This window comes from Mustelus asterias, chromosome 13 (genome assembly GCF_964213995.1).
Source record: "Mustelus asterias chromosome 13, sMusAst1.hap1.1, whole genome shotgun sequence".
NCBI classification, from domain to species: Eukaryota; Metazoa; Chordata; class Chondrichthyes; order Carcharhiniformes; family Triakidae; genus Mustelus; species Mustelus asterias.
Genome location: NC_135813.1, coordinates 108,253,187 through 108,278,876, shown reverse-complemented (window position 1 = coordinate 108,278,876; position 25,690 = coordinate 108,253,187). Strand labels below are relative to the sequence as shown.

Here is a 25,690-nt window from a genome sequence, read left to right as displayed (position 1 = left end):
TCGGCGCAACTTGTGGGCCGAAGGGCCTGTTTGTGCTGTAGCTTTTCTATGTTCTATCTCCCACTCCACCTGACGAAGGGGCAGCGCTCCGAAAGCTAGTGGCAATTGCTACCAAATAAACCTGTTGGACTTCTTACTGTGTTTACCCCAGTCCAACGCCGGTATCTCCACCTCATGACAGCATGGAAGCCAGGGGAGGTGGTGACGCAGTGGTATTGTCACTGGATTATTAATCCAGAGACCCAGGGTAATGCTCTGGGGACCGGAATTTGAATTTAATAAAAATCTGAAATTAATTTTATGATTACCATGGAACAATTGTTTATTGTCATAAAAACCTATTTGGTTTACCAATGCCCTTCAGGGAAGGAAATCTGTCATCCTTAACTGGTCTGGCCTACATGTGACTCCAGATCCACAGCAATGTCGTTGACTCTTAACGGCCCTCTGAAATGGCCCAGTTCTAGGGGAATCAGGAATGGACAATAAATGCTGGCCCAGCCAGTGATGCTCACATCTATCTGTGGAGTTTGCACGTTCTCTCCGTGTCTGCATGGGTTTCCTCCAGATGCTCCGGTTTCCTCCCACAGTCCAAAGATGTGTGGGTTAGGTGGATTGGCAATGCTAAATTGCCCCTTAGTGTCAGGGAGGCTAGCTAAGTTAAATGCATAGGGTTATGGGGATAGAGCCTGGGTGGGATTGTGGTTGGTGCAGACTCGATGGAGCAAATGGCCTCTTTCTGCACTGTAGGGATTCTAGGATTCTATGATTCTAAGATTCTACAATTCTATAAGGCAAATGGCAATTCTGAATGAAAACAATTTTGAATCAGAGACACTTGCATTAGGTTAAAATCATTAGTTAAATGTACTTCATATTTATTTTTGAATTTTATTAATAGCATTAGTTACAAAAGAACTTCAAAAACATTGTAATATGATTTCAAAAATGCAGGCATGAACTCTCAAATCTCATAATTCTTTTATCCCATCACCGCAAATGACAGAAACACATTTAAGAAGGATTTGTTGAGACTGGTGATACCAGGAACTCCTGCTGCCGGTGAAACAATGCCTCAGTAACAGGCTGCACCTTCGGAAGATATGGGGAGATTTGATGAAAAATAATTTGTGAAATCAGTTATGTTATTAGTCTAGAGAAATTGGGGCTGTTATCTTGAGAGGAGAAAAGGCAAAGAAGATATTTTATAGAAGTATTTAAAACCACAAAGGGCTTAGATAGAATAATTATGTTTCCAATGGTAAAAGGATCAATAATTTGAGGACATAGATTTATGGCAATTGGGAAGAGTCTCAAAGGCGACAGGTGGAAAACTTTAACACAACAAGTAATTGGAATTTAGGATGAACAAAATCACATGGCCGTGGATAAAGAATCAATAATTCAAAAGGAAATTAGGTAAATAACTGATGGGCAAAAACTGCAGGGATACAGAAACAGAGCTGAGTGGTTGGATTGATTAACTGGATTGCTTCTCGAAAAACCCAGCTAAGTAGTTGTCTTTGGTGATGCAGTATTCTATGATTCTATGATCCACAGAGTTGGCATTTTGTAAGCAAATAAATGCTCAATAAATAATCGAATGCTCACATTATGTTTTGCTTTGTCAAACATAAATTCACAAGATTTATTCTGTCAAATCAAATTATATATTCATTGGTTCACAGTGATAGTGCACAAAATTAAGTACAGCTTAGTTGGATTAGAAGATGGTCCAAAAGCCCTTCCCCTCCCCAGCACATCTATTATAAAAAGTTGAAAACAATATTTTTGCTATGAAGGGAAAAAATAATCAGCTTGTAACCTCAGCACGGGATTTAGCCGCCAACACCATCACCTTTCATTCAATCAAATAGATGAATTCCAAATACTTCAAACAAAGCTTTTATAGTAGACACCACCATAGTTGTCACACATGGAATTTATTTTATTCATAAACTGCTCCTATATTTACATGAAACACAAATCAATATTCAGCATTTTGAAAGTGTAAATATCCAAAAATAATAATTTAACCGGTATAAAAAAACTAGTCACCTCAAACATTTGTGATGCTTAACACACGGCAAAGTTCACTAATTGTGTATTTACATTTTTTCTTTCTTTTAAAAACACAGCATTTTCAATGTTGTAGAATAAAGCTTTGCAGAAATATACTGAAAACACTTGTATGTCCAGATATGTACGTGACCTATTCCCACAGCAAATATTATGCCAACAATCCTACTATATTGTCAAAATGCTTCAACTTTGAAGTCGATAATATCCTGAGTTTGAAATCCATATGACTGGGATTAGAAAACTGCTACTCACCAGACTGAAATGGGGCTGAGGGTTGAGGTGGGGAGAAAAGAGTGGAAATAAACAGTAACAGAAATCAATTCAATCTGTCGTCCATTCTTAAATCGGCTAATATTCTATATCAACCGTAAAGGCTGGAGCAGTCTCAATACCCCCTCAGAAGCAGAACGATATGGTGACAGAAAACTATGAAATGGTGTCAAATTGAATTTGAAAAAAAAGGAGTAAGAGGAGAGAAGAACTTATACCAGAATCAAAGCAAACTACTCTATATTCAAGTTAGAGGAATTCAAAACCTATGACTGAAATGGGTAGCCCTAATGTTCCAATGTCCATCCTTGTTCCGATTTTCACATTACTGTAGTGTGAACATTTTGCAGGTTGTGAGGATTTTCTCATGCTGAATTGAATGTTTAGTTCTGCAAAGGAACAATATTACACCTAGAAAAAGGAGAAATAAATCATGCAAATTAAATTCTGCTCAAATATTAAATGCTTTCTATAACAGATATTATAATACACATTGCACTACCACATATTTTGGAAGTAAAGAGTATCAAAGTTTTACAGCAGAGCAAGAGGTCCTTCAGCCCATAACGAAACACAAAACACTTGAAGATTTACCTACTAATCTCTGACTTCAAATACTATGTACTACTGAAGGGCTGAAGAGACAATTGCCAGCTTGAAGCCCTCTGCCTAACTCAACTGTTGGCAGGAAGCAACACCAGCTGAGGCTTCAGCTGGAGACCCATGGGAGTTGCTCCCTGGCAATTGGAGTTAGGCGTGGGGAGGTCACTGGTCTGAGCTAGGGAAGTCAGCAAATGGTTGGTGAGCTGGTGAGTGGGGGAGAAAGAGAGACGCCATGATCAGGGCAGGAGATGGGGGAGAGAGAGGCAGTGATTGCTAGAGGAGAGGCTTCCTGAAGGGGCCTGCATGAGCACTCCTGATCTTCTAGGCCCACAATGAGTGAAGAAAGCACTTGCCAGAATCTCCCGCCTCCCTGTCACTGCCATGGTTCCTGACCCCGGGAAACAAATGCAGTAGCAAATTTGAAATCAAGTTCCCAATTGCAGTAGGAGCCTGACTTCATAGGATGCCCCGATATCCACTGTCATTCATTAACATCCTTTCGGCACGGTAGCACAGTGGTTAGCACTGCTGCTTCACAGCTCCAGGGACCTGGGTTCGATTCCCGGCTTGGGTCACTGTCTGTGCGGAGTTTGCACATTCTCCTCGTGCCTGCATGGGTTTCCTCCGGGTGTTCCGGTTTCCTCCCACAGTCCAAAGATGTGCAGGTTAGGTTGATTGGCTGTGCTAAAATTGCCCCTTAGTGTCCGGAGATGCATAGGTTAGAGGAATTAGCGGGTAAATATGTAGGGATATGGGGTTAGGGCCTGGGTGGGATTGTGGTCGGTGCAGACTCGATGGGCCAAATGGCCTCTTTCTGCACTGTAGGGTTTCTATGATTCTATGATTTCTTTCTATGATTCTATGAAATCTGCCATCCTTACTTGGTCTGGCCTACATGTGAATCCAGACCCTCAGCAATGTGGTTGACTCTTACCTGCCCTCTGGAATGGTCTAGCAGGCCACTCAGTTCAAGGGGGCAATTAGGGAGGGGCAACAAATGGTGGCCCAGGCAGTGACGCCCTGATCCCATGAAAGAATAAAGAAATATTCCTTTTTTTCTCTTAAAAAATTACAAAAAAAAGGTGTCAGTGATGTTGGGGATGTTTTCTCCCAAGGATGTGTTCTCCTAGTAATTAAGTCTTCAAGTAGCTTCCCACCCCGAAACAACACTTCCCTTGCTTGTCACGGGGTGATTAATTGGGGCCAGGAAGTTATTTTTATAGTTTTGATTTTTAAATTATCGTGTATTCACAAAGTGAATGGGCATTGAAGCAACAAGCAATTAAAATGCTACAGGGCTGGCTGTGAGATTATTTCCCCATGGAATGTAAGTAAATGATCAATTAGTTAGCCTGTCTCAGGGAAATCAATAAACACTCAAACTCATTGTGTTAGAGAGTCTTTGTTCTTTTTCAGCTATGAGCAGAGGCAGATAAAAGAAACAGAGACAATGACAGACTTTCAGTTGGGTCTTCAAACACAAAGCGGCAGGGGCAAGCTTTCATTCGACTCAGAAGCAGCAAGCAGCCAACGAGTTGTAAGTGCTTTAAGACAATCTATCAACGTGGGGAAGTGCACTTTGTTCATTATTAACATAATTATGCAAAGACAAATTTACTGATTGAAATAAATGTGTCTGAGCACAACTGCTGGTTTGGTTCACTCGCTGTAAAATAAAGTAGTTTTGCATTATTGTCAGGCCTCGCCTTACTAAAAGTCTCTTTTGATCTGTGAACAAGACTAAAAAAGTAATAAAGTAATGTTTATTTATTAGTGTAACAAGTAGGTTTACATTAACACTGCAGTGAAGTTACTGTGAAAATCCCCTAGTCGCCACACTCCGCACCTGTTCGGGAACATCGAGGGAGAATTTAGCATGGCCGATGCACCTAACCACCACGTCTTTCGGACTGCGGGAGGAAACCAGAGCACACGGAGAAACCCACACAGATACGGGGAGAACGTGCAAACTCCTCACAGACAGTGACCCAAGCCGGGAATCGAACCTGGGTCCCTGGCGCTGTGAGGCACCAGTGCTAACCACTGTGCCACCGTGCAGTCCACAAAAGCACAAATTGCCCACAAAAAGCACAATTGTGAAAGAAATATTCAGTTCACATTGCAAACAAATACTTAGGGTGGTCCAGTGGCTAGCACTGCTGCCTCACAGCGCCAGGGACCCGGGTTCAATTACGGCCTTGGTTGACTGTGTGGCGTTTGCACGTTCTCCCCGTGTCTGCGTGGGTTTCCTTCCGGTGCTCCAGTTTTTTCTCAGTCCAAAGATGTGCAGGTTTGGTGGATTGGCCATCCTAAATTGCCCCTTAGTATCAACGGGACTAGTAGGGTAAATAGGTGAAGTTACGGGGATAGGGCCTGGGTGGGATTGTTGTCGGTGCAGGCTCAATGGGCTGAATGGCCTCCTTCTGCACTGTCGGGATTCTATAGGTACATTCCTATTATATACTTGGTATTGGGCAGTACAGGTGCTGATCTCAGCTTGTAACACAAACTTGGCAAAGAAAAAAAATAATTGAGGTTTGAATGCTATCAAAGAAACTTTAAATATTTCAATCCAAAAATAGACTTGTACTGCTTTTGATTTAAAATATTTTTAAACATTGCTTTTTGTGAAAAAAAATCAAATTCATCGATGGATTACTTAATACAGCTTTTTAACTTCTAATCAAATCTAATTTGTTCAATCTTAGAAATCTAATTTTATCAATCTTAAAAATATGCCATCAATTTCTACAAAAAATCTCACAAACATATGAGATGGTACAGTAAACAAAGACACAGATAACCAATTGTTTTAAAAGATAGAAATAATTACAAAAATTGCTCTTTTCCATTGATGAATTTTTAAAGGTTCTCATAGAAGGGATTAACATATATGCATATTTCTTTCACAAGTCAAAACGTTATCATAGCCTCATGACCAATACAGATACTCTCTGCTTTCTTACTCTTTAGCAATACAACTTCCCCTTTAATTGCAGCACCAGAACAGGAAGTAGAGCAGGAGTAAACCACATGGGCCATCGAGCCTGCTCTGCTATTCAATACCATAATGGCTGATCTTGGACTCCAACTCCACTTTTCCCACCTGCTCCCCACATCCCTCAATTCTCGGAGAGACCAAAACTCTGCCTATGCCGGTCTTAAATGCATTCAACAAAGAAGTGTCCACAACACTCTGGGGTAAAGAACTGCAAAGATTCACAACATTTTGAGTGAAGTAATTTCTCCTCATCTCAGCCCTGAATGATCGACCCCTGATCCCGAGACCGTGCCAGTGTTTCCGATTCCCGACTAACGGACACAATTTCTCAGCCACATCAAGCCCCTTTAGAATTTTGTAGGTTTCAGTAAGTTTGCCAATCATTGTTCTAAATCCAGACAATACAAGACCAATTTACTCAGCCTCTCATCATAGAACATAAGAAATAGGAGCAGGAGTAGGCCATCTAGCCCCTCGAGCCTGCCCCACCATTCAATAAGATCATGGCTGATCTGAAGTGGATCAGTACCACTTATGGGCTTGATCCCCATAACCCCTAATTCCCTTACCGATCAGGAATCCATCTATCCGTGATTTAAACATATTCAACGAGGTAGCCTCCACCACTTCAACGGGCAGAGAATTCCAGAGATTCACCACCCTCTGAGAGAAGAAGTTCCTCCTCAACTCTGTCCTAAACTGACCCCCCTATATTTTGAGGCTGTGCCCTCTAGTTCTAGCTTCCTTTCTAAGTGGAAAGAATCTCTCCACCTCCACCCTATCCAGCCCCTTCATTATCTTATAGGTCTCTATAAGATCCCCCCTCAGCCTTCTAAATTCCAACGAGTACAAACCCAATCTGCTCAGTCTCTCCTCATAATCCAAACCCCTCATCTCCAGTATCAACCTGGTGAACCTTCTCTGCACTCCCTCCAAAGCCAATATATCCTTCCGCAAATAAGGGGACCAATACTGCACACAGTATTCCAGCTGCGGCCTCACCAATGCCCTGTACAGATGCAGCAAGACATCTCTGCTTTTATATTCTATCCCCCTTGCGATATAGGCCAACATCCCATTTGCCTTCTTGATCACCTGTTGCACCTGCAGACTGGGTTTTTGCGTCTCATGCACAAGGACCCCCAGGTCCCTTTGCACAGCAGCATGTTGTAATTTTTTTCCATTTAGATAATAATCCAATTTGCTATTATTTCCTCCAAAGTGAATAACCTCGCATTTGTCAACGTTATACTCCATCTGCCAGATCCTCGCCCACTCACTCAGCCTGTTCAAATCTCTCTGCAGACCTTCTACGCCCTCCACACGATTCACTTATCTTTGTGTCGTCTGCAAACTTTGTTACCCTACACTCAGTCCCCTCCTCCAGATCATCTATATAAATGGTAAATAGTTGAGGCCCCAGTACCAATCCCTGCGGCACGCCACTAGTTACCATCTGCCAACCAGAAAAGCACCCATTTATTCCGACTCTCTGCTTCCTGTCGGATAGCCAATCCCCAATCCACGCTAACACCCTACCCCCAACTCCGTGTGCCCCAATCTTCTTCAGCAACCTTTTGTGAGGCACCTTATCAAACGCCTTTTGGAAATCCAAAAACACCGCATCCACCGGTTCCCCTCCGTCAACCGCACTAGTCACATCTTCATAAAAATCCAACAAGTTCGTCAAGCACGACTTTCCCCTCATGAATCCATGCTGCGTCTGCTTAATCGAACCATTCATATCCAGATGACCTGCTATTTCTTCTTTAATGATGGATTCCAGCATTTTCCCAACTACAGACGTTAAGCTAACCGGCCTGTAGTTACCCGCCTTTTGTCTATTTCCTTTTTTAAACAGCGGTGTAACATTAGCCGTTTTCCAATCCACCGGCACTACCCCAGAATCCAACGAATTTTGATAAATAACCACTAACGCATCCGCTATTACCTCTGACATTTCTTTCAGTTCCCTGGGATGCATTCCATCCGGGCCCGGGGACTTGTCCACCTTTATCCCAGAAACTAAATTAGTGAACCTATGCTGTACCATCTCCAACGCAAATATATCCTTTATTAAATGTGGAGACCAAAACTGCCCACGGTCTCAGCAAAATCCAGTACAATTGTAGCAAAGTTTATTTATTCTTTTACTCCAATGCCCTTGCAATAAAAGTCAACATGCCATTTGCCTTCCTAATTGCCTGCGGCATCTGCATGTATTTAATGTCCTATAGAATGTTATAATCCTATTTGTGTGTATTTGTCTTTTCTTGAGTTTAATAGTCTTTAGTAACTGTTACATAACGACTGGGCTGGTTCTTCTCACTGTGGGTTTCACCTGGTTCCTCACACCATTCCAAAAGCAAAACTATACACCACCACAAACCAGTGTTTCAAGTTGAGATGCCGTGCAGATACCATATGCGTAGTTTGTGACAGAAAACTGGGAGTTCTTCACCATAAGAACATAAGAAATAGGAGCAGGAGTAGGCCATCTAGCCCCTCGAGCCTGCCCCGCCATTCAATAAGATCATGGCTGATCTGACGTGGATCAGTACCACTTACCCGCCTGATCCCCATAACCCTTAATTCCCTTACCGATCAGGAATCCATCCATCCGCGCTTTAAACATATTCAGCGAGGTAGCCTCCACCACCTCAGTGGGCAGAGAATTCCAGAGATTCACCACCCTCTGGGAGAAGAAGTTCCTCCTCAACTCTGTCTTAAACCGACCCCCCTTTATTTTGAGGCTGTGTCCTCTAGTTTTAACTTCCTTACTAAGTGGAAAGAATCTCTCCGCCTCCACCCTATCCAGCCCCCGCATTATCTTACAAGTCTCCATAAGATCCCCCCTCATCCTTCTAAACTCCAACGAGTACAAACCCAATCTCCTCAGCCTCTCCTCATAATCCAAACCCCTCATCTCCGGTATCAACCTGGTGAACCTTCTCTGCACTCCCTCCAATGCCAATATATCCTTCCTCATATAAGGGGACCAATACTGCACACAGTATTCCAGCTGCGGCCTCACCAACGCCCTGTACAGGTGCATCAAGACATCCCTGCTTTTATATTCTATCCCCCTCGCAATATAGGCCAACATCCCATTTGCCTTCTTGATCACCTGTTGTACCTGCAGACTGGGCTTTTGCGTCTCATGCACAAGGACCCCCAGGTCCCTTTGCACCAGGATCTTAATAAAGCTTAATTCCTTGGGTGTAGGAGATTTTTGACTTTTTGAACGTAACAAGAGTGGGGATCACATGGAACCAAGTGAGAATGTGTTATTTAAAGTAAGGAGGCTGCAAAATGGCTCTGGATCTAGCTCGATCTTACCTGGAGGTAGACCATATCACCATTGCAAGTTTGAAAGGTGTGCCTAAAACCAAATTGATAGAACTGGCAGATAAATTGGTAGTCTTAGATAAAGGGCTAAGACTGCTGAGCTAATTGAAAGCATAGCAATGCATTTAAATAGAGGGGTTAGCCTGACCTAGTATTTTGAGAAGTGAGGAAATTGAATTAGCTAGGCTTCAATTACAAAGAGAAGTAGAAATTAAGTTAGAGATGCAGACGGCGGAGGAAGATGGTTCTAGACCGAGCTCTCCCCAAATTCCGAGGCATTTTTGTGTGCTTTTGAGAAAATAACTAAACAGTTGAAACAGCCGGACCCTGCTTTGCCAGACTAAACTTGTAGATAGGGCTAGTGAGGTCTATACATCTTTGTCAGGAGGAAATGTCTCGGGACTATGAGACAGTGAGGAAAGCCATTTGGTGCTTATGAGGTAATGGAGGCTTAGAGGCAAAAGTTGCAAGCTGCAAGAAAACAGTCTGGACAGACTTGTATTGAATTCAAAAGGGTTAAACAAAGTCATTTTGACAAGTGGGTGCAAGCGTTAAAAATAGAAGAAACATATGGTGCCCTTAGAGAGATAATTCTGTTGGAAGAATTTAAAGATTTGTTGCCTACAATGATTAGAACACATGTTGAGAGCAGAAAGTTAGAGCTGCCAGACAAGCTGCAGAGCTTGCAGATGACTGTTTCACAGGCTTTTCTCCTCACTATTTCCCACTACCAATTTTTGTGTCATCTGCAAACTTACTAATCATATCACTCACATTCACATCCTGGTCATTAATGTATACTACAAACAAGGGACCCAGCACCTTTACCTGCGGTACACCACTGTACACAGGCTTCCACATTGGATACAAGCTTCAGCACACTAATTTAGATCAGATAGTAAGTTTTCAAAGATAATGAGATGTTCTCCAGTAACTTTGAAACAGTTGTGTTATGTATTGAATTATAGTTGATTGTTGATATATTATTTGATATAAACATCACCTTTTTCATCCATCATGTCTACTGTAAGTTATCGTAATGATGTGCAGATGCCGGCGTTGGACTGGGGTAAACACAATAAGAGTTTTAACAACACCAGGTTAAAGTCCAACAGGTTTATTTGGTAGCAAATGCCATTAGCTTTCGGAGCACTACCCCTTCGTCAGATGGAGTGGATATCTGCTCTCAAACAGGGCATACAGAGACACAAAATCAAGTTACAGAATACTGATTAGAATGCAAATCTTTACAGCTACATTTAAATCTGTATCCTTAAATGTAGCTGTAAAGATTTGCATTCTAATCAGTATTCTGTAACTTGATTTTGTGTCTCTGTCGGCCCTGTTTGAGAGCAGATATCCACTCCATCTGACGAAGGAGCAGCGCTCCAAAAGCTAATGGCATTTGCTACCAAATAAACCTGGACTTTAACCTGGTGTTGTTAAAACTCTTACTGTAAGTTATCGTAATGCCATGAAACCTACCCCAACAATCCTCTTCCACTCCAACGCTGAGGTGTGAGGCTCACGTGTACATTTTGTCCATTTCGAATAATTGTTACGTTTAAAGGTTTCTGGAACGAAATATATTTGATAAGTAAAAAGTAGAAGACAAGCTTAAATTCCCCATAAGTGTGATAACATTGTCACTTTGTAAATCTGATTATTGCAATTTTCATCTTTTAAATGCAAGATCAGAGCAATCAGTAAGTTAATTACTTTCACAGTTTAAAATGAAATCAGTCATTTTGGCCTTAAAGGATTAAATATAACACCATCTTAATTTCTCTCACAAAAAGTCACTTTTATTTGACAAAATTATATTGTTTTGCTGTTCTGCAAAGATCAAAAAAACTTAGGAACCATAGAATCATAGAAACCCTACAGTGCAGAAGGAGGCCATTCGGCCCATCGAGTCTGCACCGACAGAGACACAAAATCCCACCCAGGCCCTATCCCCACATATTTACCCGCTAATCCCTCTAACCTACGCTTCTAAGGGGCAATTTTTAACCTGGCCAATCAACCTAACCCGCACATCTTTGGACTGTGGGAGGAAACCGGAGCACCCGGAGGAAACCCACGCAGACACAGGGAGAATGTGCAAACTCCACACAGACAGTGACCCGAGCCGGGAATCGAACCCGGGACCCTGGAGCTGTGAAGCAGCAGTGCCGACCAGTTAGAGAAAAAAATGATTTGCATTTATACAGTGCTTAATTGCATTGTCTGGGAAATTTCAACTCACTTTACATATGGTGAATTACTTTGATATGCTTTGAATGCTATATTAGCATATATTGCAACCGTACTGTTAAAAGCAAGATCTCATTCAGTTAATCTGGTGTTGGTTGAGGGAGGAATGTTGACGAAGACACCAAAACACCCTGCTCTTTTGTGGATCAGTAAATAGGACAGCATTTTGTTATCCGTCCTAAAATCAACACTTCAAACAAAGAAGTGCATTCACAGTGCTGGAAAGTCAGCATACCTCAGCAATATCCAACCTCTATACACCACTGGTAATTGGTCGATGAAGCCCAGGCAATTCAGTCCCATTTGCATTTAGAAATGACACTCTTGCCTCTGAATCAGAGGTTACAGATTTAAGCCTATTCCAGCAAACTGAGCAGTACAGCACTCAGACACTGTCAGAGATCTGTCCTGATGGATGACACATTAAACCAAGGCTTTAATTGTCTGTTCAGGTAGGCATATGCCATAGTAATATTCAGAGATTCTCCTGGTGTCCTGACCGACATTCCTTCCTCCACCAACACCACCAAAATAATAAAGAACAAAGACAATTACAGCACAGGAACAGGTCCTTCGGCCCTCCAAGCCTGCACCAACCATGCTGCCCAACTGAACTAAAACCCCCTACCCTTCTGGGGACCAATCCCTCTATTCCCATCCTATTCATGTATTTGTCAAGACGCCCCTTAAAAGTCACTATCGTATCTGTTCCACTACCTCCCCTGGCAACAAGTTCCAGGCACCCACCACCCTCTGTGTAAAAAACTTGCCTCGTACATCTCCTTTAAACCTTGCCCCTTAAACCTATGCCCCCTAGTAATTGACTCTTCCACCCTGGGAAAAAGCTTCTGACTATCCTCGCTGTCCATACCCCTCATAATCTTGTAGATTTCTTACATTTATCTCCTTGCTGATTGTAGAATTTTGATGTGTATAAATTGGCTAATCCATTTTACTATACATCAACAGAAGTACTTAATTAGCTGTGAAGTATTTTAGAATCTCCTGCGGCTCTGCTGCATAAATACAAGTTTTTTTTAAAAATCCTTTTGTATTTGTATTTACATAAGAACATAAGAGGCAGGAGCAGGAGCAGGAGTAGGAGCAGGAGCTAGGAGCAGGAGCAGGAGCTAGGAGCAGGAGCTAGGAGCAGGAGTAGGAGCAGGAGCAGGAGCTAGGAGCAGGAGCTAGGAGCAGGAGCAGGAGCTAGGAGCAGGAGTAGGAGCAGGAGTAGGAGCAGGAGTAGGAGCAGGAGTAGGAGCAGGAGTAGGAGCAGGAGTAGGAGCTAGGAGCAGGAGCTAGGAGCAGGAGTAGGAGCTAGGAGCAGGAGCAGGAGCAGGCAATTCAAACCCTCAAGCATGCTCCGTCATTCAATATGTCTGTCATTCACGGCCGATCTTGTCTCAGCCTCAACTCCACTTACCTGCCCATTTTCCCTAACCCTTCAACCCACTACTCATTAAAAATTTCCTCATTATACTGTGCCCCACTGCAGAACTTCTGTTTGGGAACCTAATATATTATTCCCACCTGGGATTTCTTTCCCTTGCTATTTCTTATTTCTACCCAGACTGATTCTCCATCTTAATCTCGTTTCTCACTACAGCATTGATTTTCTCCTTCACCAACAAAGCACTTTTCCTTTCTGTCTATCCTTCCAAAATACTGAGTACCCTTGGATATTCAATTCTCAAACCTGGTTTCCCTGCAACCACATCTCAGCAATCGCCACTAAATCATACCCATTTGTCTATATTTGTGCTGTTAACTCATCAATTTTATTCCAAATGCTTTGTGCATTCACATACAAAGCCTTTAAGTTTGTTCTAGTATCAAATTTCCCTCCACTTGCACAATTCCTTGGTGCACTATGACACACTGTGTCCCTTCCTTTTATTTTTTGATGACAATCAGCCTCATTACTAACCTGCACTCCTACCTTCTCGTTTACCATTGATTTTTAATTTTTAAATATTTATTATGTTTATTATTTGATGGTCTGCCTCCTTTGAATATTATGGAGTTGAGAGTTTTGATCCATTGGAATCAGAAGTTTAAGGTAAATTTAAGTGAATGGCAACACTGCATAAATGTGGGACTTGGTCCCAAGATTCCATGAAAACAAACAGCTTCGATTCTTCACGCCTAGTTTAGGTACTCAGGTTCTGGTATCGATTTGAGCCTTTAGTCTGGTTTAAGATGACAAAATATGACTATCCAAATTGATATTATGAAATGAATAGTAAAATTAAGTGCTCAAAAATATGTTTTTATCCCCAACTATTTCCCCCGTTTGGGATCTCTGGCGGCCAAGACAGTTTTGGAACAGAAAAGAAAAACAAAATATATAAGTCTGCAAAATACACAGGTGCCAGTGTGAATTAAAAATTCAATATGTTCTAATTAATATTACTTTTGCCCTTGCTTTTGTACATTAACTTTTTTTTATATTACTTTTGAAAATAGAAATAGACTTCTCGCCAGTTCGTTTAAACCTGATGCAGTGGAATATGGCAGGATTTATTGATAAGCAAATAGCTACGTTCGCACCACTCAGTGCCAGGCAACGACCATCTCCAACAAGAGTGAATCCATTGTCCCTTGACATTCAATGGCATTACCATCGCTGAATCCTCTGCTATCAGCATCCTGGAGGTAAGCATTGACCAGCTGTATAAATACTGTGGCTACAAGCAGGTCAGAGGCTAAGAATTCGGCAGTGAGTAACTCCCCTGATTCCACAAATCATGACACCATCTACAAGGTATAAGTCAGGAGTGTGCTGGAATACCCTTCACATACCTGGATGAGTGCAGCTCCGTCAACACTCAAAAAACTCTACACCATCCAGGACAAAGCAACCTGCTTGAATGGCACCACCTCAAACATTTACTTTCTCTACCACTGACACACTGTGGCAGCAGCGTGCACCACCTACAAGATGCACAGCAGCAACTCAACAAGACTCCTTCAACATCATCTTCCAAAACCGCAATGCCTACTACCTAGGACAAGGGCAGCAGACACATGGGAACACCACCACCTGCGAGTTCCCCTTCATGCCACATACCATTGTGACTTGGAACCATGTCACTGTTCCCTCACTGTCGCTGGGTCAAAATCCTGGAACTCACTCCCTAACAGCACTGTGGGTGTACCTACACCACAGAATGCAGCTGTTCAAAGCAGTGGCACACCATCACTTCCTCAAGGAAAAATAGTGATAGGCAATGAATGCTGGCCTAGTCAGTGACAGCCACACCCTGTTAAAGAACAAAAAACATGAATAAAACTATTTAAAATCTCTGCTAAATTTATTTCCTCCTTCTTCTTGGTAGCTTTTAGTACAGGCATAAAATTACATAGAAATTCCAGAAAGGAAACAGGCCATTCGGCACAACCATTTATTTTCTGCAGAAGCAGATAATTTCTTGTTACTCTCTATTCCTATATCCCTTTACTCCCAGCAGCTAACCTGTTCTTAAATAGTGATATGGTGTTTCCTTCAATTGTCAGCTCCAGGACAAAAAAATGTCCTGTTAACTATCCTAAATCTCATGTTGAACCATATCTATAGGCCCTCATTCTAGACCTCTCAGTTCACAGAATCACAGATTACTACAGTGCAGAAGAGGATCTTCGGCCCATCGAGTCTGCACCGACTCATGAAATGCCCTGACCTGCCCACCTAATCCCACTTGCCAGCACTTGGCCATAGCCTTGAATGTTATGGCATACCAAGTACTCATCCACGTACTTTTTAAAGGATGTGAGGCATCCCGCCTCCGCCACCCTCCCTGGCAGTGCATTCTAGACCATCACCACCCTCTGAGTAAAAAGGTTTTCCCCAAATCCGCCCTAATCCTCCCACCCCTCATTTTTAACTTGTGTCCCCTCGTAACTGATCCTTCAACCAAGGGGAACAGCTGCTACCTATCCACCTGTCCATGCCCCTCATAATCTTGAGCACCTCAATCAGATCGTCCCTCAGTCTTCTCTGCTCCAACAAAAACAACCCAAGCCTATCCAACCTCTCTTCATAACTTAAATGTTCCATCCCAGGCAGCATCCTGGTGAATCTCCTCTGCACCCCCTCCAGTGCAATCACATCCTTCCTATAATGTGGCGACCAGAACTGCACACAGTACTCCAGCTGTGGCCTCCCCAAAGTTCTATACAACTCCATCATGACCTCTCTCTGCTTTTGTAATCTATACCCCAATTGATAAAGGCAAGTGTGCCATATGCCTTTTTCACCACCCTATTAACCTGCCTTTCCGCCTTCAGAGATCTATGGACAAACACGCCAAGGTTCCTTTGTTCTTCGGAACTTCCCAGTGTCAGACATTTCATAGTATACTTCCTTGTCAAATTACTCCTTCCAAAGTGCATCACCTCACACTTTTCAGGGTTAAATTCTATCTGCCACTTATCCGCCTATTTGACCATCTCGTTTACCATCTCAGTTACCATAAGGAGTCTCTTTATTCTCTTATGCTCTCATAACACCTTGATCTGTAACCACATTCCTCTTTAACAAGAGGAGAAAGTGAACACTTTGCATCAGAGCAGGAGACGAGAGAATTAGAGATCAAATCAATACATACTGAAAGCACTTACTAACAGCTGGTTAAAAGCACTGCTGTTGAATAGAGAGAGCTAGTTACATGCCTGTCCCTTTTCTGCATCCAGGTAACAACGCAGGCTCAGCCAAAAGTTCCCAGCGAAAGTAATGTTCAAATGGATTGTGCTCGGAATAAATTTGTGGCAGGCCACATTTACATTGTTTTGTAAATTCTATGCAAGGGCATTGATGATATTAATATTGTAACAGCAGTGCTTCAATCCATACTTTCTTATTAGATCTGAAATGTATTTAGGAAACCAAAATAAGTTCAAGGAAAAATAATTTAAAACAGTTTTAATTATTTTCAAAACCTGGTCAAATGTGACAAAAAAGCATGCATTTTCCACAGATATGAAACAGGCACTCACCCCTTCACTCCGCTGAACTACTGTGGCAATATTTTGCAAGTTTTGAAAATTTTGTGTATTTACAGAACCAAATTCTATAATTTCATCACCGACCTGCAAACCCTAGGAGAAAAAAGAAAGAGTTTACATGTGTCAAACAGCATTGTAACTGAATTTCCAATCAGTATTTGCTCCCTCAACAAAATATTGGTGTAGTGATGCACTTGGAAATTGAGTTCAACTCTTTGTTCCTCTCAACCTCATTGACTGCCACACATTAACTTCAACTTAAAGAAGGGTGAACTGTTAACTCTCCAGTGATCTGAAACCGATTTTCTGTTCCAGTCACACGATGCACAGGATAAATGAACATTATGGCATACTGTCATTTAATTTCTTCTCCATCTCTAATCTCTCTCTTTCCTTCAAAGATTGTAGTATCCTGTCACCTCCCAAGTCTGCAAAAATTGTCCATCTCCATATTTGAGTCTCTCCCATAATGTATCTGCTCCAATGCAATTCAAGCCACAATTGACATCCTCTGTGACTGCAGTGGATTATTCTATCCTGTCCTCTCTACAATTACATCATCCTACTCCAACACCACCCAATCACTGTCTAGCTTTCAGCTTAGTGCCTTTGGTTGATTCCACAATTACCTTTCCAACCATAGCCAGCGCAACTCAAGTTTCAGCTTTTCTTTTTGTCTGTGTCATTATCACTCAAGTTTCTCTTATGACTTTATCCTTGGGCTCTTGCTATTTCTCATATGTTCCCTCTTGGCAACATCATTCAAAGACATAGGGTCAGTTTCCACTTGTCCACTTGCACTACCTCTGTGCTATCAGACTGCTTTCCTAGTCCAAGAAAATCTAGGCAGATTGACTTTGTCTACGGTTCCAATCACTAACTCTGTTGCTCAATGATCAATACCATCATCTTCCCTCGCCACTAGCTCAAAATGAACTATTCACAGGTGTAGCACACAACGTAATGTCAAGCTGATCCTCTGACCCCATAGTCACTCCATCACAAAGGCTTCAATCTCAGTAACACGTCTACCTCCATTCCTGTCTCAACCAATCTAGTGCTGAAGCTCTCATCAATGCATTTATCACCTCCAGGCTCGAGTAATCCAATACTCTATAGGCCAGCCTCCACACAATAAAAACTTCAATACATGCAAAGTCCAACTGCTTGTATTCTATTCTACAGCGGTTCCACCATGGCTCCATTTCCTCAGTACCTGCAAGTTAAAAAGCCCTTTATGACATTAAACCTCATAATGGACCCAAAGACAACTTGATTGTGAACAGTCTGTCTATGGATTTTAGGAACAGCCCTGTGTAACATTATAAAAATGTATCATAATCTTAGTACAAATTACAGATTGTCCTCAACTGAAATTTGGAATATCATTTAATGACTGCACTAAATCACTAAATGAAATTATTTGTTTTATACTGCTGACCAGAATGCTACATGGTGCTTGAAAAGAAAACAAGTATGCTAGTTCAGATATAACAAGCAACATCATTTGACATTTGTTTGCTACTGAGAAAAATTTTGTCATGGAAAATAATTTGGTTTCAGATATTTCATTTATTATATATTTTAGAGATAATCTTAGGTCTGTGCAGATTTTTCTGTACTCACTGAAGTGCTGGCAGGTGAACCTGGAGTAACAGTGTCTATTTTGGCAAAAGCAGTTGGTACACTAATCTCATGTTCCATCGCTTCTTGATGCACCTCTGCTTCATCCAGTCTATGCTTTTCCCTGTCATGTGCATGCAGCTGGTGGAGTGCTTCCTCAATTTGTTTCATCAAGTCTTTATGATCATTTTGTAGACCTCACAAAAACAAGAAACATCCACAGTATATTTACAATAAGTGAAATAATAAGTTGCAGCAAAACTTGTCATACCAGACCTGCATGCCACAGGTTGTAGGCTTGACTGGAATTTCCTTACTCAGTTTCAGGTGTACCGTCAATCTGAGTCAAAGGAAAACAGGGATATGAAACTTTTCCATAAGGTGAGGTGATTTGCTACTGAGTTCCCACTGATGCTGGGGCAGAGTTTCAAAACAACTCCACTTTTAAACACAGTTATCTCTCAGCTTGATGAATACAAAAGTACAGTAAAATATAAATCTTAGAAATTCTTTAATTTTATTCCTTATCACTGTCTTCTAAATCTCCTCTCTCTCAAAGAGGCAGAGATGGCCATGGCTTTTCATTGGCACTATCAATTCATCATATATGTGAATTCAAAGAGAATACTTTGAGGGAAGGACGTAGTTTCATTCTTCACCATGACAAAGCATTTGGCCATCTTAAGAAATTCATTACAAGCCCCAGTCATGAACCCGAAAAAATTCATCTACATGAGATTGACAAATCTGAATGACGGTCATGGTTTAATTTGAATTAGAAGGGCACAGTATTGTATTCATAGAATTATCAGGATTCAGATACTCATTTTTAAAAACTGTTAACCTGGCACAGTGGCTAACGCCAGGGACCCAGGTTCAATTCCAGCCTCAGGTTATTGGCTGTGTGGAGTTTACACTTTCCCCCATATCTGCGTGGGTTTCCTCCGGGTGCTCCAGTTTCCTCCCACAGTCCAAAGATGTGCGGGTTAGGCTGATTGGCCATGCTAACTTGACCCTAATGTCAGGGGGATTGGCGGGGTAAAATGTGTGGGTACGGGAATAGGACCTGGGGTGGGATTGTGGTCGGTACAGACTCGATGGGTCGAATGGCTTCCTTCTGTACTGTTGGGATTCTATACAAAGAACAATACAGCACAGGAACAGGCCCTTCGGCCCTCCAAGCCCGTGCTGCTAAATCTATAGCTGAAATCTGTGATTCTATAGCTGAGAACATCATCAGTTCCCTTTTAGTACATTACAACATTTTAAAAATACATCAACATTACTTACAAATTATATTATGTCGGGCTGTTCGAACTTCGTAAACATTAATATCTGTCCGTGGATATCCTTCAATATCAACTAAAGGTTCATCCATTCCAGCTTTGTTTTGCTGAAAGTCACAAGTTCAACAGCTACAATTAGTGTTAAAATGCAATAAAATACTTGAAAACAATCATTATTTGCTAGTTTTGCTCCTATTCTGTGCCCAGCCTTAACACCTACATTTATCATTTACTAGTGGATTTAAAGGTGATTGGCAAAAGAGCCAAAGGAGATGTGAGGATTTTTGTAACACAGCAAGTTATGATGATCTGAGATCTGTGGCGGCACGGTGGCACAGTGGTTAGCACTGCTGTCCCACAGCACCAGGGACCCGGGTTTGATTCCTGGCTTTGGTCACGGTCTGTGCGGAGTCTACACATTCTCCCTGTGTCTGCGTGGGTTTCCTCCCGGTGCTCTGGTTTCCTCCTACAGTCTGAAAGACATGCTGGTTAGGTGCATTGGCCATGCTAAATTCTCCCTCAGTGTACCCGAACAGGCACCGGAGTGTGGCAACTAGCAGATTTTCACAGTAACTTCATTGGACTGTTAATGTAAGCCTGCTTGTGACACTAATGAATTAATAAATTAAATAAATGCATTGCCTGAAAGTGTGGTTGGTGGAAGCAGATTCAACAATGCCATTCAAAAGGCAATTGAATAAATACTTAAATAACTAAATAAGTGAACAAAGGGAAAAAATACAGGTTTGTGGGGCAAAAGCAGGGGGGTGGGATTAATTGGATAGCCCTACAAGGGCTGTCATTGGCACGATTGGCTGAAATACCTCCTTTTATGCTGTATCATTCTATCATTTTATAATGTAATTCTAATAAATGCCAATGCCAGATAACACATGAAATAATTTGTCATGGCTTTGATATTTATTCATCATACCACTGAATAAATAAATAATTCATTAACTCAAGCAACAAATGTACTGCTACACCACATCATATAAGCTGATGAATTTAAATTGAGTCTGAATCAGGAACTTACATAACAGAAGTCAAGTAAAGCTTAAAGTTTATTAGTGTCATAAGTAGCCTTACAGTAACACTGCAATGAAGTTACTGTGAAAATCCCCTAGTCGCCACACTCTGGCGCCTGTTCGGGTACACTGAGGGAGAATTTAGCATGGCCAATGTACCTACCCAGCACATCGTTTTGGACTGTGGGAGTAAACCGGAGCACACGGAGGAAACCCACACAGACACGGAGAAAACATGCAGACTCCGCACAGACAGTGACCCAAATCGGGAACCAAACCCGGATTCCTGGCGCTGTGAGGCAGCAGTGGTAACCACTGTACCACCGTGTCGCCCTAAATTAGTGGGTTTGGTACATTTAAAAGTGGATCCATTCTGTTTGTCAATGTGTCATTATGTCATCACACTAGATATATGTGATCACTGAACTTTAACTCAATTTTGAAGTGGACAAATATATTTTCAGTCTCCATTCATGTCGCTATCATGAAAATATTATCATGATTTTGAGATCATTTAACTACTCAGTAGTTCACTAACTTGCATGTTGTTGATGATTTGTTCTGCTTCTGGTCAGACTTTTGCAAGAAAAAATGCCCTCCTCACACAGCAATTCATGCACTCAAGTACTGTTTACTTCAGGAATGCCCTGTGATCCCCATGGATCATGTATTGTGTTGGATGAACCATCTGCCTGGAAAACAACACAGCATTGCTCTGACACTCTGCAAACGAGTGAAGCAACTACAGAAAGGTAGCAGTATCATGAGAAGATGTCAGAGAATTCCCACCGTCCCATTCCATGATGTGGAGTCACACATATATGTAATCACAGAAAGTACACATCTTCCATAATCTATTCTGTATTGAGCTCTGATGAAGGGTCATCCGGACGCGAAACGTTGGCTCAATTCTCTCTCCACAGATGCTGTCAGACCTGCTGAGATTTTCCAGCATTTTCTGTTTTTGTTTCAGATTCCAGCTTCCACAGTATTTTGCCTTTATCAAATCTATCCTGCGCTCTTGCACAAAGGCATGAAGCAGAGATAGATAGTAGCCCAACCAGAAGAAAAAACCAGGAATGTAAAGGGTTTGTGTCATTGAGGTATCTGTTTTTCAAACTCCTCCATGAACATGAATCGGAAAAGCTCATACCCTCCCATAAAGCAGGGGAATGGCACTAATTCAAACCAAAATCCTGAAAACTGAATGTAATGAGAAAGAAATTTAACAGCTGTCTTGAAGCAATGTCCTTAGTTGTTGTGCAGTTGGGGTTTGTTTCTGAGTTACCAGCTTTTCTGAATTTAGTGGGTTGGGAACTCTCTATTTGAGTGAAAGACTAACAGCACATTGCAGATAACTGCTGCTAGCCCCCAGCCCCGCCAGTGCCCCCAGCCCCACCAGCGCCCCCAGCCCCGCCAGCACCACCAGCCCCCAGCACCGCCAGCCCCTCCAGCCCTGCCAGCACCTCCAGCCCTGCCAGCACCGCCAGCCCCTCCAGCCCTGCCAGCACCTCCAGCCCTGCCAGCACCTCCAGCCCCTCCAGACCCCCCCAACCCCCAGCCCCCCCAACCCCCAGCAATGCCAGCCCCGCTAGCCCCGCCAGCCCCGCCAGCCCCCCAGCCCCCTGCCCCCCCAGACCCCCCCCGCCCCCCCCCACAGCACCCAGCCCCCCCCCCCACAGCACCCAGCACCCCCCCCCACAGCACCCAGCACCCCCCCCCCAGCACCCAGCCCCCCCCCCCCGCCAGCACCCAGCCCCCACTCCAGCACCCAGCCCCCCCCCCCGCCAGCACCCAGCCCCCACTCCAGCACCCAGCCCCCCCCCCAGCACCCAGCCCCCCCCCCAGCACCCAGCCCCCCCCCCAGCACCCAGCCCCCCTCCCCCCTCCAGCACCCAGCCCCCCTCCCCCCCCCAGCACCCAGCCCCCCTCCCCCCCCAGCCCCCCTCCCCCCCCAGCCCCCCTCCCCCCCAGCCCCCCTCCCCCCAGCCCCCCTCCCCCCCCAGCCCCCCGCCCCCCCCCCCAGCCCCCCCCCCCCCCCCAGCACCCAGCCCCCCTCCCCCCCCAGCCCCCCGCCCCCCCCCCCAGCACCCAGCCCCCCTCCCCCCCCAGCCCCCCGCCCCCCCCCCCAGCACCCAGCCCCCCCTCACCCCCCAGCCCCCCCTCACCCCCCAGCCCCCCCTCACCCCCCAGCACCCAGCCCCCCCTCACCCCCCAGCACCCAGCCCCCCCTCACCCCCCAGCACCCAGCCCCCCCTCACCCCCCAGCACCCAGCCCCCCTCACCCCCCAGCACCCCCTCACCCCCCAGCACCCAGCCCCCCCTCACCCCCAGCACCCAGCCCCCCTCACCCCCCAGCACCCAGCCCCCCTCACCCCCCAGCACCCAGCCCCCCTCACCCCCCAGCACCCAGCCCCCCTCACCCCCCAGCACCCAGCCCCCTCACCCCCCAGCACCCAGCCCCCCCACAGCACCCAGCCCCCCCACAGCACCCAGCCCCCCCACAGCACCCAGCCCCCCCCCACAGCACCCAAGCCCCCCCCCCCACAGCACCCAAGCCCCCCCCCCACAGCACCCAAGCCCCCCCCCCCACAGCACCCAGCCCCCGCACCCAGCCCCCGCACCCAGCCCCCCCGCCCAGCACCCCCCCCCAGGACCCCCCCCCACCCCAGCACCCCCACCCCAGCACCCCCACCCCAGCACCCCCCCCCAGCACCCAGCCCCCCCCCCAGCACCCAGCAGCCCCCCCAGCACCCCAGCAGCCCCCCCCCAGCACCCAGCCCCCCCCCCAGCACCCAGCCCCCCCCCAGCACCCAGCCCCCCCCCCCAGCACCCAGCCCCCCCCCCAGCACCCAGCCCCCCCCCTCCAGCCCCCAGCCCCCCCCTCCAGCCCCCAGCACCCCCCCCCCCAGCCCCCCCCCAGCACCCCCCCCCCCAGCCCCCCCCAGCACCCCCCCCCAGCCCCCCCCCCCAGCACCCAGCCCCCCCCCCCAGCACCCAGCCCCCCCCCAGCACCCAGCCCCCCCCCCCCAGCACCCAGCAGCCCCCCCCCCAGCACCCAGCCCCCCCCCAGCACCCACCCCCCCCCCCAGCACCCACCCCCCCCCCAGCCCCCACCCCCCCCCCCCCCCAGCCCCCACCCCCCCCCCCCCCCAGCCCCCACCCCCCCCCCCAGCCCCCACCCCCCCCCCCAGCCCCCACCCCCCCCCCCCCCCCCACCCCCACCCCAGCCCCCCCCCCCAGCCCCCAGCCCCCCCCCCCCCCCCCCCCGCCCCCACCCCCCCCCCCCCAGCCCCCACCCCCCCCCCCCCCCAGCCCCCACCCCCCCCCCCCCCCCCAGCCCCCACCCCCCCCCCCCCCCCCAGCCCCCACCCCCCCCCCCCCCCCAGCCCCCACCCCCCCCCCCCCAGCCCCCACCCCCACCCCCCCCCCCCCCCCCCCCAGCCCCCACCCCCCCCCCCCCCCAGCCCCCACCCCCCCCCCCCCCAGCCCCCCCCCCCCCCCCCAGCCCCCACCCCCCCCCCCCCCCCCCAGCCCCCACCCCCCCCCCCCCAGCCCCCACCCCCCCCCCCCCAGCCCCCCCCCCCCCACCCCCCCCCCCCCCCCCAGCCCCCACCCCCCCCCCCCCCCCCCAGCCCCCCCCCACCCCCCCCCCCCCCCCCCCAGCCCCCACCCCCCCCCCCCCCCCCAGCCCCCACCCCCCCCCCCCCCCCCCAGCCCCCACCCCCCCCCCCCCCCCAGCCCCCACCCCCACGTGAAGGCAGCTCGATCCCTCAGGCTGCTGGATAACCAAGAGCTCCTTTAACACTCACCCTTTCTAAAATATCATAGTAAGCTTTGATCTGCGCTTCGATGGTATCTTTTTTTTTCACCAGCTGCTGCACATCCGCCATTGTCACTCCGCGCCATGAACTCTCCGAGCCCTCGTCCGACATTGTCCTGCTGACTGACTGCCTACGGCTCCCGGCAGCGGCCACACCGCCCCTGCTCAGAACGCAACCGCAAAGCTCAAAATACAAGTGCACCAGCTGGAGGTGATCTTGGCAGCCTCACTGCTTGTGGCTATAAAAGTGTGGTCCTGTTGTGGAATTAAGACATTATTCGCTGTGTTCCTATTCCACAAGTTGTAATTGAGTTTAACAAATGTACAATCTGCTGCAGTAGGACTGTATGAATGTGAACACTAGCTTTTCACTTCCCCCTCCCACCTGATTTACCTGAATCCTCCCCAAAGTTCCAGTCAACTTCCACGTGATCTTGAAGTCATGAAAAACTCAGCTATCCATATTCTAAATCACATCTTCTCTGTTATGTATTGCATTATCCGTAAATATAGAGTGGGGATCTAATTTTATGTCTGATGTTCAGAAGGCCACTTTGCACAACTGCACAAGAGCAACATGGAATTTTTAACAGAAGCAGTCCAAACAAAGGCAGCATGGCAAATATTAAACATAAAGAGCTCTTAAAGTGTGATTGTTACCAACATATAGCAAGCAGCTTCCTTCACCCATTACCTTTGTTCTTGCTGACCTACATGGGCTCCTGGTTAAGCAACGCCTTAATTTTAATATTCTCAGCTTTGTTTTAAAATCCCTCCACAACCCTATCCCCCTTCTTCTCTGTGTAATCTCCTTCAGCCACACAACACTCCTTGAATTCTAACCTGGAGCAACCAGGTTTTAATTACTCCACCTTGCTTCCTGCTGCCTGCAATCTTGAGCTCTGCAATTCTCTCCCTTCATCTTTCTATCTCTTTATGCCATTAAGACTATTTCCTAAAATCTACCTCTCTGACCAAGCTTTTGGTCATCTGTTGTAATGTCCCTTTTATGTAACTTAGTGTCAAATACCACTTGATGATGCTCCTGTGAAGCACCATGGGATATATTATGTGAAAGAAGCTATATAAATAAAAAAATGTTTTTGCATAGTTACAAGAACAGCCAGGTGTTTCTGTAACTGTCATCATGAGTCCTACCTTGTGTGTTGCTTCCCTAGTGCAAGGGTAAAGGATACCACAGAGAGAGTGCAAAATACTCTGTAGGGAGAAGGGAGCGAGACGATGTGGTACACATTATCTCATAAGGAGAGTGGGTATTGAGGTCTTTCTGTTAGATATTCAGGTGCTAGGGAGGAAGATTAAGAAGTAGGACCTTGAAGGTCTCTGGATTACTCCTAGTTCCACA

The 25,690-nt window shown here is 45.9% G+C and overlaps 1 protein-coding gene across 1 annotated transcript; it reads right to left on the bottom strand.

The window, feature by feature from the left end:
* Nucleotides 1–845: 845 nt before the first annotated feature.
* Nucleotides 846–24,485, bottom strand: psmd9 (proteasome 26S subunit, non-ATPase 9). The gene is made up of 6 exons (XM_078227517.1): nt 24,314–24,485; nt 19,478–19,580; nt 18,191–18,384; nt 16,556–16,657; nt 10,790–10,878; nt 846–2,763 (listed from the first exon to the last, which is right to left on the bottom strand). The coding sequence occupies exons 1-6, from the start codon at nt 24,434–24,436 to the stop codon at nt 2,736–2,738; spliced, it is 639 nt and encodes a 212-aa protein (XP_078083643.1). The 5' UTR covers nt 24,437–24,485; the 3' UTR covers nt 846–2,735.
* Nucleotides 24,486–25,690: the final 1,205 nt, after the last annotated feature.